This window comes from Erinaceus europaeus, chromosome 17 (genome assembly GCF_950295315.1).
Source record: "Erinaceus europaeus chromosome 17, mEriEur2.1, whole genome shotgun sequence".
Lineage (NCBI taxonomy): Eukaryota > Metazoa > Chordata > Mammalia > Eulipotyphla > Erinaceidae > Erinaceus > Erinaceus europaeus.
Genome location: NC_080178.1, coordinates 1,269,032 through 1,281,298, shown reverse-complemented (window position 1 = coordinate 1,281,298; position 12,267 = coordinate 1,269,032). Strand labels below are relative to the sequence as shown.

The 12,267-nt window shown below is 71.4% G+C and overlaps 1 protein-coding gene across 1 annotated transcript; it reads left to right on the top strand.

The window, feature by feature from the left end:
- Positions 1-300: 300 nt before the first annotated feature.
- On the top strand, positions 301-11,014 carry CD81 (CD81 molecule). Its single transcript, XM_060177316.1, has 8 exons — positions 301-474; positions 7,986-8,100; positions 8,673-8,770; positions 9,357-9,431; positions 9,682-9,792; positions 9,891-9,992; positions 10,072-10,158; positions 10,661-11,014. The coding sequence occupies exons 1-8, from the start codon at positions 409-411 to the stop codon at positions 10,721-10,723; spliced, it is 717 nt and encodes a 238-aa protein (XP_060033299.1). The 5' UTR covers positions 301-408; the 3' UTR covers positions 10,724-11,014.
- Positions 11,015-12,267: the final 1,253 nt, after the last annotated feature.

Genomic DNA, 12,267 nt, shown 5'->3' with positions numbered 1-12,267 from the left:
CCCAGCCTTGTGGGAGACCCCTTCCTCCAGCACCTCCTCCAGGAAGCCTGCCAGACAGGCCCGGTCCTGGTACTGCAGGCTGGGGGGAGGGAGGTGCAGGGGCTCAGGCGGAGAGGGGGTTCTTCAGGCCGGCCCGCCCCGCCCAGATGCGCCCAGATGTGCCCAGGGGTGGGGCGGCAGAGGCTCGGCCCCGCGCGGGGTGCACTGGCCCCGCCCCCGGATGCGCGCGCCCGGGGGGCGGGGCGGGGCGGGGCCGCGCCCGATTATTAAGTGTCGCGAGCGGGGCGCGCGCCCGGCAGAGCGAGGAGCGAGGAGCGCGCAGCGGCCAGTGGAGCCCGCGCCCCCGGCCCCCGCGCCCCGCCCGCCGCCCGCCGCCCGCCGCCCGCTCCGACCCGGCCCCGCGCCGCCATGGGGGTGGAGGGCTGCACCAAGTGCATCAAGTACCTGCTGTTCGTCTTCAATTTCGTCTTCTGGGTGAGAGCGGGCCCCCGTCGTGGGGCACCTGTGGGTGCTGGTGCTGGGGGGGGGGGGGCGTCCGGCCTGGGCGCCGAGGCTGCAGGCCCGGCCTGGGGGGCTGGGGGTGGGGGGGAGGCCGGGATCGCGGGATTCGGGGTGGCGGGGTGCAGGGGGGCCGGGGTGGCGGGGTGCAGGGGGGCCGGGGTGGCGGGGTGCAGGGGGGCCGGGGTCTCGGGGTGCAGGGGGGCCGGGGTCTCGGGGTGCAGGGGGCCGGGATCGCGGGGTGCAGGGCGCCAGGATAGCGGGGTGCAGGGGGCCGGGGTCTCGGGGTGCAGGGGGCCGGGGTCTCGGGGTGCAGGGGGCCGGGGTCTCGGGGTGCAGGGCGCCAGGATAGCGGGGTGCAGGGGGCCGGGGTCTCGGGGTGCAGGGGGCCAGGATCGCGGGGTGCAGGGGGGGCTGGGGTCTCGGGGTGCAGGGGGCCGGGGTCTCGGGGTGCAGGAGGGCCGGGGTCACAGGGTCGCGGGACGCCAGGATCGCGGGGTGTAGGGGTGCAGGGGGCCGGGGTCTCGGGGTGCAGGGCGCCAGGATCGCGGGGTGCAGGGGGGCCGGGGTCTCGGGTGCAGGGGGCCGGGGTCTCGGGGTGCAGGGCGCCAGGATCGCGGGGTGCAGGGGGGCCGGGGTCTCGGGGTGCAGGGGGCCGGGATCGCGGGGTGCAGGGCGCCAGGATAGCGGGGTGCAGGGGGCCGGGGTCTCGGGGTGCAGGGGGCCGGGGTCTCGGGGTGCAGGGGGCCGGGGTCTCGGGGTGCAGGGCGCCAGGATAGCGGGGTGCAGGGGGCCGGGGTCTCGGGGTGCAGGGGGCCAGGATCGCGGGGTGCAGGGGGGGCCGGGGTCTCGGGGTGCAGGGGGCCGGGGTCTCTGGGTGCAGGGGGCCGGGGTCTCTGGGTGCTGGGCGCCAGGATCGCGGGGTGCAGGGGGGCCGGGGTCTCGGGGTGCAGGGGGGCCGGGGTCTCGGGGTGCAGGGCGCCAGGATCGCGGGGTGCAGGGGGGCCGGGGTCTCGGGGTGCAGGGGGGCCGGGGTCGCGGGGTGCAGGGCGCCAGCATCGCGGGCTTGGGGGAGGCCTGGGTGGCGGGGCTCCGGGGCGCGGGACCACCCTGCGTCGCGGGGGCCGATGGGGGCTCGAGGCGGGGCCGCGGCGCCCCGCCCCCATGAGCTCACGCAGCCTGGGCGGCGGGTGGGCGGCGGGTGGGCAGCTGGGCCCGGCCTCGGCCTGGTCCGCACCCCGCCGCAGGGGCGCCTGCACCCCGCAGATTCCGGGTGCGGGGCTGTGGGTGGAGCCTCCTGTTGGGGAGAGTGACCCCAGGGCTGGTCATCCTGGGGGGGGCGACCTGTGACCTCCGGCCTTTTGTTCATGTTTTCTTGCTGGGATGGGAGGGGGACCTCATCGTGACCCCAGGAACTGAGAGTGGAAGTCGGGGGCCCCTGCAGGCCCTTAAGCTTTGCTTCCACTCCCCCCCTTCCCCGTGCCCCGCAAGCTCCCGCAGCAACAGCCAACTTGACAGGGTCCTGGCTGGGGCCAGGGACGGAGCTGCTGGGGTGCAGCGCCCAGGACTCAGCCGGCGGGCAGGGCACCCCAGGCTGGGGAGCAGGGCTGCCTCCGGGGGTGGGGTGACCTGGGCTCCCAGACACTCCAAGTCCAGCAGGCAGGCTGTGTGCCGCCACCCAGGGCTTGCTGGGAGCCCCCCAAGTCTGAGAGTTTGGATGGGGGAGCCACCAGCTGAGGACCACCCCCCACGCCCACTACAGGCGCACCACTGGGCTGGGGGCTGGGGGTCCAGCTCTGTGCACCCACCCTCTCCCAGGGACTGGGGGGCACACTCGGGTGTGGGCTGGGCCTGTCTCTCGGAAGGGGCCTCAAGTCACTGGGCAGACCCCATCCCCAGGCCTGGAAGGTTGGGGGGACCCAGCCACTTGGGTGTCTCAGGGCAAGGAGATATGGGGGACACTGTGGAAGTTTTACTCCAGAGACAGAGTCGGCCGCCCACGGGCCCCCCAGCCTCCCTCGCACCCGGCCTTCCTGAGCCAGTCGGCTTATGGGGGCATCTGGGGGTGCCGGACGGGCCTGCTGGAGGCCTTCTGCAGGCCGTGGGCTGGTGGGGGTGGGAGCAGCCCTCCCAGAGCCACCGGTGGCTCCAGGGGAGGGGGAGGCGTGTCCCCTCGGGGCTGGGCTGGCCGCCCTGCACAGTGTTGAGTCCAGCCGTGGGCAGCAGGCCCTAAAGGAGGCTCAGCCAGATGCCAACGAGCGGGCACTGAATCCTCCCAGACACCACCTGACTCTGCCCCGCGGCCTGGCGCCTGGTGGGCGGGCCCACGGCTGGGGGCTTCCTGTACCCGATTCAGCGGTGGGCACGGTGCTCCCCCCACCCTACCCCACCCATCTGGTGAGATGAGGAAGTCTGTGGTCTGCTTCCAGGGCAGGGGGGGACGAACCCCATAGTGGTGGCCAGCCCCGGGGGAGCTCGGCCCCAGGTCCCTTCTCAGCCCTGATGGCCAGCGGGGCCCCCAGTAAACACCCCCCCCCCCAGTCTCAGCTCCTGAAATAAGGACAGCAGTAAATCAATAGAGCTTAGAGTCCAGCGCAGGGGAGAGGCACGTGGCACCTTTGGCCCGGGGGGCGGGGGTAGCTGCACAGGTCCTGCACCTGCGGCCGGCTGGGATCTGAGCCTGGTGACCACCCCCCCCCCCCGGCTGGCCCGGACCCCTTGCCCTTCTGTGCCTGTCTTCTTCCAGAAGCTTGTGACACTTCACGCTGCCCCCTGCCCCTCCGGCATGCACAGTGTTGTTTTGGGGTCCTGCCTAAGGCTCCCACACCATACATGGGAGGGGAGGGTCTCCAGGGGGGCCTGAGACAGGGGAGCCCCGTGGACGGACCAGTGGACTCCCCTTTCTTTTTCTTTTTCTTTTTTTTTTTTGCCTCCAGGGTTATTGCCAGGGCTCAGTGCCTGCACCATGAATCATCCACTGCTCCTGGAGGCCATTTCCCCCCCCCCTTTTGTTTCTCTTGTTGTTGTAGCCCTTGTTGTGGTTATTGTTGTCGTTGTTGTTGGATAGGACAGAGAGAAATGGAGAGAGGAGGGGAAGACAGAGAGGGGGAGAGAAAGACAGACACCTGCAGACCTGCTTCACCGCCTGGGAAGCGACTCCCCTGCAGGTGGGGAGCCGGGGGCTCGAACTGGGATCCTGTCGCTTGGCGCCACCTGCGTTTAACCCACTGTGCTATCGCCCGACACCTTGGACTCCCCTTTCTAAGCTGGGTATCTGTGCAGGCAGCCACCCTCAGGACTGTGACAGCAGGGGACTTGGGGACAGAAAGGGACTGGCGCTGCCCCCACACAGACACCAACGCGGGAGGCCTGGGTTGCTCTTCATAGCACCCCTGCCCGCCTAGGGTGCCTGGCCTTTGCCCTGGTGAGGGGCAGCTCAACACAGACCTTGCTGCCCCCCCCCCCCAGCCCACGGGGTCATCCTGGGTCAGCCCTGTGGGCCCCAGTGTGACCCCAGCTGTGACAGGCCGGCTGCCTGAACCCCCAGCCACATGCCGTTGGTTTGGGGGTGCTGGGGAAATCCCCAAGGGCTTCCGGGCATGGGGAGGCCGGGAGGGGGTTGCCCCACCCTTGGTCCCCCTGGGCACATCCCCTTGCAGCTGCGATTCGGCTCAGCTGCCCGCCCATGGACACAGTCCGTCCCTGCCCCCTGCCCGTGCCAGGCAGCCCCTGGGCTGCAGTGCCCCCTCCCTCCCCGCGTCTGCCCCTGACGGCACCTGAGGGTACCGGCAACATGAGGAAGCAGCGACCGGCCTCACAGCTAGCTGTGGCCCGTCCCCAGGCCTGCCCCCACCCCGGGGTGTGTGAACGGGCCCTGTACCCAGCCAGGGCCCCAGCCCCCCACCCACTCTGTCTGTCAGAGGGGATCCTGTAGGAGCCATCCCTTCCTGGCCTGTCCTCGGGCCCCTCACCCCTGCGGGCCCAGAGCTGCCCTATTTTTAGGGCTGGGACTGGCTTCCTGAGGACGGATGAGGGGCTGGAGGAGCTTCCGTTTCCCAGCTGGTCCCAGCTCTGTTCCCCCTTCCTTCCTGCCCGCCAGCCTCTTCCAGGGGGCATGGGGACAGCTCCCCCCGGGAAGTCCTGGTCTGGTGGCCCCCTGGCAGGGACCCCGTCCTGTTGTCTGCCCCCCCACGCCCCATCCCCTGGAAGCATCCGGTCTCCAAGGGCTCTTCCTGCCTCTGCACCCTGGGAGGGGGGGGGCACAGAGCCAGGGCCCCTCCCACCCTCAGCACGGGGTGTCTGACTGGAGGCTGTGGCGTCTGGCGAGAGGACACAAGGGCAGTGAGCCGTCCTGCTGACCGGCCGCTGTGGCCCCCTGGCCGGGGCTGGCCTCCGGGTGGGCGGTCCCTTTCTGCGAGGGACATGTGTGTTTGCATGTGCAGACCACCGGCCTCACTGTCACGGGCTGGTGTCTCCGGCTTCTGTCTCACTGCCCAGCGCTGGCTTGCCCACGGATGTCCACGCCAGAATCTGCTGCCCCGTGGCCCCCGCGGCTGTTCCCCCGTTTACGTCTCTCTGTCCCCTGCATCTGCTAGCCCACACACGTGACTCGAGGCTGTCTCTGTCTCTCGTCTCAGGCTGTGACCTACCCACTCCGGGGCCCGGCCTCTGCGTAGAGGCCATGGGAGGGGCTTGGGGAATGGGCTCAGGCCAGTGTTCCTGGGGTGAGAATGTGGGGTTCTTGGTGGCATCTGCAGGGGGGGACATGCTGAGAACTGGACTGGACGGGAGGGCATCTCCACCCCACCTCCAGTTTCTAGGGTCCGGCTTCCAACTCTGCCCACCACCCATGGGGCCTGGGAAGTCGACACACATGGGCAGGCCAGCGCTGCCACCCCGGCCCACTCCTCATTCTTTATTTCTGAGAGAGGGAGACACCACAGCACTGCGCCCCTCCTGCCCCCCATCACAGAGCTGCCCAGCAGCCATGCACGGTGCTCCATATGGTGCTAAGCCTCAAACCCAGGGCCTCACAAGGCAGTGCGGCGTGCACTGTGTGGGCTGCCAGTCCCCAGCTCCTCCTGCTCTGGGTCCCAGCCTCCCTTTGCTGTTTGAAGGCCCGTGTCAGACTTGGGCTGCTTTGGGGCGCTGTTGCCAAGCCCCCTCCTGGGGGTCCTGGTGGAGACATGTTGCCCCACACAGAGAAAGGCGTCTTGCGTGCCTGTGGTAACTGTGTCCGGGGCAGGGGGCCTTGGGCCACTGCAGCCTCCAGTTCACCCTTCGAGGGAGGGTTGAGGGTCTCAGGGGTCCAGGTGCTGCCCCATGGCCCCCACAACCCAGGGGGGAGTCGGCTGCACCCACGCTCAGCACCTGGGGTGGGTGAAAGTGCGCCTGCCACATTTCTGTTGGGACCCCGAGGCCTGAGAGGGGTGCCCACCCATGCTTCAGGGGCGCGGTGGCACAGGACACGGGGACTGAGCCCTTTCGAGAGCCAGTGATGTTTTCGAAGCCTGAGGAAGCCTGGTTGCCAGGTCACCGAGGCCACGCCCCCCAGAGCCCAGATGGCCGCCCTGCCCCTCTGCGGGCCCCTGACTGGGGAACAGGGTGCTGGGGGAGCGGGTGGTGCCGGGCCACGGGCACTCGGGCGGAGCCCACCCTCCCCCACCAGGCGGCAGCTCCACCAAGTGTCAGGAGAATGCCGGCTTGGGCCCCAGCTGCTGGGCAGAGGTGCCCCAGGGCTCTCAGAGGGACCGGCTGTGGCCTGGGGAAGTCCCCGTGGGCCTGGCAGGCTCTCCTGCCACACCCCTCCCAGGCTCCTTGGGGACACGCCCCACTCACCCCTGGGAAGCCGGGCTGCCTCTCAGATGCTCAGGAGCCCCCGTGGGTCTGTCTTGTCACCCCTACCCAGCTCTATCCCCAATGCCAGACCCTGGGGAGCCCCCTTCCCCCCACAGCTCGGGGAGCCATTCCCCACCCTGGCCCACCCCCCACATTTCTTCCCAGCGTGCAGCCTGCAGAGCTGTGGGGTCTGAGCTCCCCCTGCACTCTACAGCCCCCACAGATCCAACCCCACCCCTCCCAGCTGCAGAGACTTTGTGCCCCTTCCAGGGGTCCCCAGGTGACCTGAGACTTCATGGGTGGCACCACCCCTGGAGAAGAGCCTGGCGCTCCCACGGGTGCTGGGGGCCGGCCTCCCTGCCAGGTCCAGCCAGGAAGCTGAGCCGAGCTGAGCCACGTTGACCAAACTAGGAGCTGAGGAGCCCTGGCAGAAGCTGTGTCCTGTGTCCTCCCCCCAGGGCAGAGGCCGTGTCCCCCCCCCAGGGTAGCGGCCGTGTCCCCCTGGAGCAGAGACTGTGGGGCAGAGGCCGTGTTCCCCCCAGAGCAGAGGCCGTGTCCCCCCCCAGGGTAGTGGCCGTGTCCCCCCGGAGCAGAGACTGTGGGGCAGAGGCCGTGTCTCCCCCAGAGCAGAGGCCGTGTCCCCCCCAGGGTAGCGGCCGTGTCCCCCGAGCAGAGACTGTGGGGCAGAGGCCGTGTCCCCCCCAGAGCAGAGGCCGTGTCCCCCCCCAGGGCAGAGGCCGTGTCCCCCCAGAGCAGAGGCCGTGTCCCCCCCCGGGGCAGAGGCCGTGTCCCCCCCAGAGCAGAGGCCGTGTCCCCCCGGAGCAGAGACTGTGGGGCAGAGGCCTGTCCCCCCAGGGCAGAGGCCGTATCCCCCCCAGGGCAGAGGCCGTGTCCCCCCCCAGGGTAGTGGCCGTGTCCCCCCCAGGGTAGCAGCCGTGTCCCCCGAGCAGAGACTGTGGGGCAGAGGCCGTGTCCCCCCCAGAGCAGAGGCTGTGTCCCCCCAGGGCAGAGGCCGTGTCCCCCCCAGGGCAGAGGCCGTGTCCCCCCCCCAGGGTAGCGGCCGTGTCCCCCCGAGCAGAGACTGTGGGGCAGAGGCCGTGTCCCCCCCAGAGCAGAGGCTGTGTCCCCCCAGGGCAGAGGCCGTATCCCCCCCAGGGCAGAGGCCGTGTCCCCCCCCCAGGGTAGCGGCCGTGTCCCCCCAGCAGAGACTGTGGGGCAGAGGCCTGTCCCCCCAGGGCAGAGGCCGTATCCCCCCCAGGGCAGAGGCCGTGTCCCCCCCAGGGTAGCAGCCATGTCCCCCGAGCAGAGACTGTGGGGCAGAGGCCGTGTCCCCCCCCAGAGCAGAGGCTGTGTCCCCCCAGGGCAGAGGCCGTATCCCCCCCAGGGCAGAGGCCGTGTCCCCCCCCCAGGGTAGCGGCTGTGTCCCCCCGAGCAGAGACTGTGGGGCAGAGGCCGTGTCCCCCCCAGAGCAGAGGCTGTGTCCCCCCAGGGCAGAGGCCGTATCCCCCCCAGGGCAGAGGCCGTGTCCCCCCGAGCAGAGACTGTGGGGCAGAGGCCGTGTCCCCCCAGGGCAGAGGCGTGTCCCCCAGTCCCTGGTCTGTGGGAACACCCCGCCCCAGGCGCTGACCACTTTGCTTTCTGCCCCGCAGCTGGCTGGAGGTGTGATTCTGGGCGTGGCTTTGTGGCTGCGTCATGACCCCAAGACCTCCAACCTGCTGTACCTGGAGCTGGGTGACCGTGCAGCTCCCAACACCTTCTACGTGGGTGAGTGCAGGGGTGGGGGCGGGGGCGGAGCTGGGCTCCCAGGGGTCGTTGGGGACCCCCTGCCCCCCTCCCCCAGAATTCCAGGCCTGGGGATGGGCCAGGTCTGCTGACAGCTGGGCAGTGAACTTGGGGTGGGCGGGCACAAGGCCTCCCGCACCCCAGGCCAGAGCGGCACCCAGGGTGCCAGCAGCAGGGAGGGTGGGCTGGGAGGGGGTCCCGCGGGATGTCTGTCCTTGGGAGCCTTCGACTTGGGGGATCCCCCGGCTCTAGGCTGCAGTGGACGTGAGCTCTGCCCCGCCTGTGCTGGCCCTGTGGGGGTGGGGCACAGATGTGCGCCCACAGAGGTTCTTTGTCCCGGCTGAAGCCCCCCCACGCAGACACCCTGGGCCTTCATGGTTCCGCCCCCCCGCCTCCCCCAGCCAGCCGCCACAAAGGGTGCCCAGGGCTGTGTGTAGGGGGCACCCAGCAGACACACCAAGCAGCCGCCCAGAGCCACAGAGGGACACTGAGGCGGGGACAGCCACCCCTGGGTCAGAGACATGGCCGACTCACTCTGCCCCCCCCCCCCCCAGGCATCTACATCCTCATCGCTGTGGGCGCCGTGATGATGTTTGTGGGCTTCCTGGGCTGCTACGGTGCTATCCAGGAGTCCCAGTGCCTGCTGGCCACGGTAGAGCCCCCCAGCGTCCAGCCCCCGGGCTCCCCAGTGTCCAGCCCCAGACCCCCAGCATCCAGCCCCTGGACCCCCAGCATCCAGCCCCCGGACCCCCAGCGTCCAGCCCCTGACCCCCAGCATCCAGCCCCCTGGACCCCCAGCGTCCAGCCCCAGACACCCAGAGTCCAGCCCCCTGGCCCCCCGGCATCCAGCCCCCGGGCTCCCCAGTGTCCAACCCCCAGGGCCCCAGTGTCCACCCCCAGACACCCAGCATCCAGCCCCAGACACCCAGCATCCAGCCCCCTGGCCCCCCAGCATCCAGCCCCCGGACCCCCAGCATCCAGTCCCTGGGCTCCCCAGTTATCCAGCCCCCCTAGAACTGCAGGTGTTTCGGGGGGCCCTGGTCCCTCAGCCACCTGAATGTCCCTGGCTTGTGGGGGTGTCCTGCGGTCCTCCAGGGCCTTGTCCCCCAAGCCCCAGACACCCAGGAGGTGGCCAGCCCCCCAGGGCCCCGTGTTTCCCTGGAGGCAGGGGTGGGGTTGGAGGCAGTCTCCGGGCCTCGTCCTGGGCCGCCGACCCGCCCCCCGTCCCTTGCCCCCAGTTTTTCGCCTGTCTGGTGATCCTCTTTGCCTGTGAAGTGGCCGCCGGCATCTGGGGCTTCGTCAACAAGGACCAGGTGAGCCGCCTCTGGGGCGGGCGGGGGGGACAGTGGGGGCCCCCAAGACGGCCTCTCCGTGTGAGCGTCCCCTTCCCTTAAGCCCCGTACGTGGCCGGCCTCCCGTTGTCTGCTGGAGGCGCCAGGTGTGGCCGCTTCTCTTCCGCCCATTCTCGTCCCGTGTCCCAGACTCGGGCAGCGTCCCGTGTCCCCGTGTCGCAGGCCCCCGACTGCCCCCTGACCTCTGCGCCGGGCCGCCCGCCGTCCCCAGGTGGCCAAGGACATGAAGCAGTTCTACGACCAGGCGGCCCAGCAGACCATTGTGGATGACGAGGACGCGGCCAACAAGGCCAAGGCCGTGGTCAAGACCTTCCACCAGACGGTGAGGGGCCCCGGGCGCACTCCTTCCTGCGGGGGGGGGGGAATCCCTGGGGCCGCCCCCCACCCGGTGCTGACCGCTGACCGCCCCCCGGGCCCCAGCTCAACTGCTGCGGTTCCTCCACGCTGTCGGCGCTGACCAACACCGTGCTGAGGACCGTGTGTCCCGAGGGCCTCAACTATGGGGGCCCTAACCTGCACAAGGTGAGCGGACACCCCGCCGCGCCCCCATCCCCGCCAGCCCCTGCCGCGCCCTGACCCCCACCCGTCCCCCCGTCCCCAGGAGGAGTGCCACCCCCGAATCGACGAGCTCTTCTCCCAGAAGCTGTACCTCATCGGCATTGCTGCCATCGTGGTGGCCGTGATCATGGTCAGCCGCCTGGGGACCCCGAGCCCCAGGCCTGCGTCCCCCTGTCCTCAGCCCCTGCACGTCCGCCTGTCCCCAAGCCCCAGGCCTGCATCCGCCTGTCCCCAGCCCCTGCACGTCCCCGTCCACAGCCGCTGCACGTCCGCCTGTCCCCAGCCCCTGCACGTCCCCCTGTCCCCAGCCCCTGCACGTCTGCCTGTCCCCAGCCGCTGCACGTCCCCCTGTCCCCAGCCCCTGCACGTCCCCGTCCCCAGCCCCTGCACGACCGCCTGTCCCCAGACCTGCACGTCTGCCTGTCCCCAGCCCCTGCACGTCCGCCTGTCCCCAGACCCGCCCCCCCAGCCGCCTGTCCATCTGTCCTGGCACTGACCCCCCCCCTTCCCCCAGCTGACCACCACCCCCTCTGTCAGCCCCATAACCCGCCCCGGTGCTGGACCCCCCCCAGATCTGCCAGGGGACCCGCACGCCGACCTCTGACCCCCGGCCCCCGCCCCCCGCCCCGCAGATCTTCGAGATGATCCTGAGCATGGTGCTGTGCTGCGGCATCCGGAACAGCTCGGTGTACTGAGTACCGAGTACCGAGGCCCGGGGTGACGCCGCACGCCGCCTTCGCCCTTCGCACGGCAGGTTTTCATTTCCTCCCGCAGTTCCCGCCGCTTCGGGGGCCACGAGAGGCCGGGGGCCGGGGGCCGGGGGCCGGGGGTCGGGGGCCGGGACCCTCCGTGGAGCCGCCCCGCCGGCCTCACTCCGGCTGCCTCTGGCCCCGGGTCCGAGGAGCCGTCGCCTCCTGCACCGCCCCGCCTAACGCTCCGCCCGCCCCGCTCACGCCCTGCAGTCGCTCAATAAAGAAGGAAATGCCGCCTGAGCCTGTGCGGACAGACATGTGCCAGTGAGGTTCAGGAGCCGCCGCCGCCGTGCCCCTGAGCCCCTCCCCCGCACTGAGCCCGCAGCCCCGTGAGCCCCTCAGCCCCTCGCTGGCCCCTGAGCCCCTCCCCCGCCCCTGAGCCCCGCCCTTGAGCCCCGCTCCCAGCCCCTGAGCCCCTCCCCCGCCCCTGAGCCCCTCCCCCGCCCCTGAGCCCCTCCCCAGCCCCTGAGCCCCTCCCCCAGCCCCTGAGCCCCTGCCCCCTCCCCCCGCCCCTGAGCCCTTGCCCCCTTCCCCCAGCCCCTGAGCCCCTCCCCCCGCCCCTGCCCCCCTCCCCCAGCCCCTGAGCCCCTGCCCCCCTCCCCCAGCCCCTGAGCCCCGCCCCCAGCCCCTACCCCAGCCACATAGCCCCTCCCCCGCCCCTGAGCCCTTCCCCCCACCCCTGAGCCCCTCCCCCGCCCCTGAGCCCCTCCCCCCGCCCCTGAGCCCCTCCCCCGCCCCTGAGCCCCGCCCTTGAGCCCCGCTCCCAGCCCCTGAGCCCCTCCCCCGCCCCTGAGCCCCTCCCCCGCCCCTGAGCCCCTCCCCAGCCCCTGAGCCCCGCCCCCAGCCCCTGAGCCCCTCCCCAGCCCCTGAGCCCCTCCCCAGCCCCTGAGCCCCGCCCCCAGCCCCTGAGCCCCTCCCCCGCCCCTGAGCCCCTCCCCAGCCCCTGAGCCCCGCCCCCAGCCCCTGCCCCCAGCCCCTGAGCCCCTCCCCCAGCCCCTGAGCCCCTGCCCCCTTCCCCCAGCCCCTGAGCCCCTCCCCCCGCCCGAGCCCCTCGCCCAGCCCCTGAGCCCCTGCCCCCCTCCCCCAGCCCCTGCCCCCCTCCCCCAGCCCCTGAGCCCCGCCCCCAGCCCCTACCCCAGCCACATAGCCCCTCCCCCAGCCCCTGAGCCCCTCCCCCGCCCCTGAGCCCCAGCCCCTCCCCCCACCGCTGAGCCCCTCCCCAGCCCCTGAGCCCCTCCCCCCGCCCCTGCCCCCCTCCCCCAGCCCCTGAGCCCCTCCCCCAGCCCCTGCGCCCCTCCCCCCGCCCCTGAGCCCCTCCCCCGCCCCGTGCAGCTGTGGCGTCGGAAGCCCGGCCACCACGCTCTTTTTCTTTTTTAATTTTTTATATTTATTCCTTTTTGTTGCGTTTGTTTTATTGCTGTAGTTATTGTCACTGATGTCGTCGTTGTTGGACAGGACAGAGAGACATGGAGAGAGGAGGGGAAGAC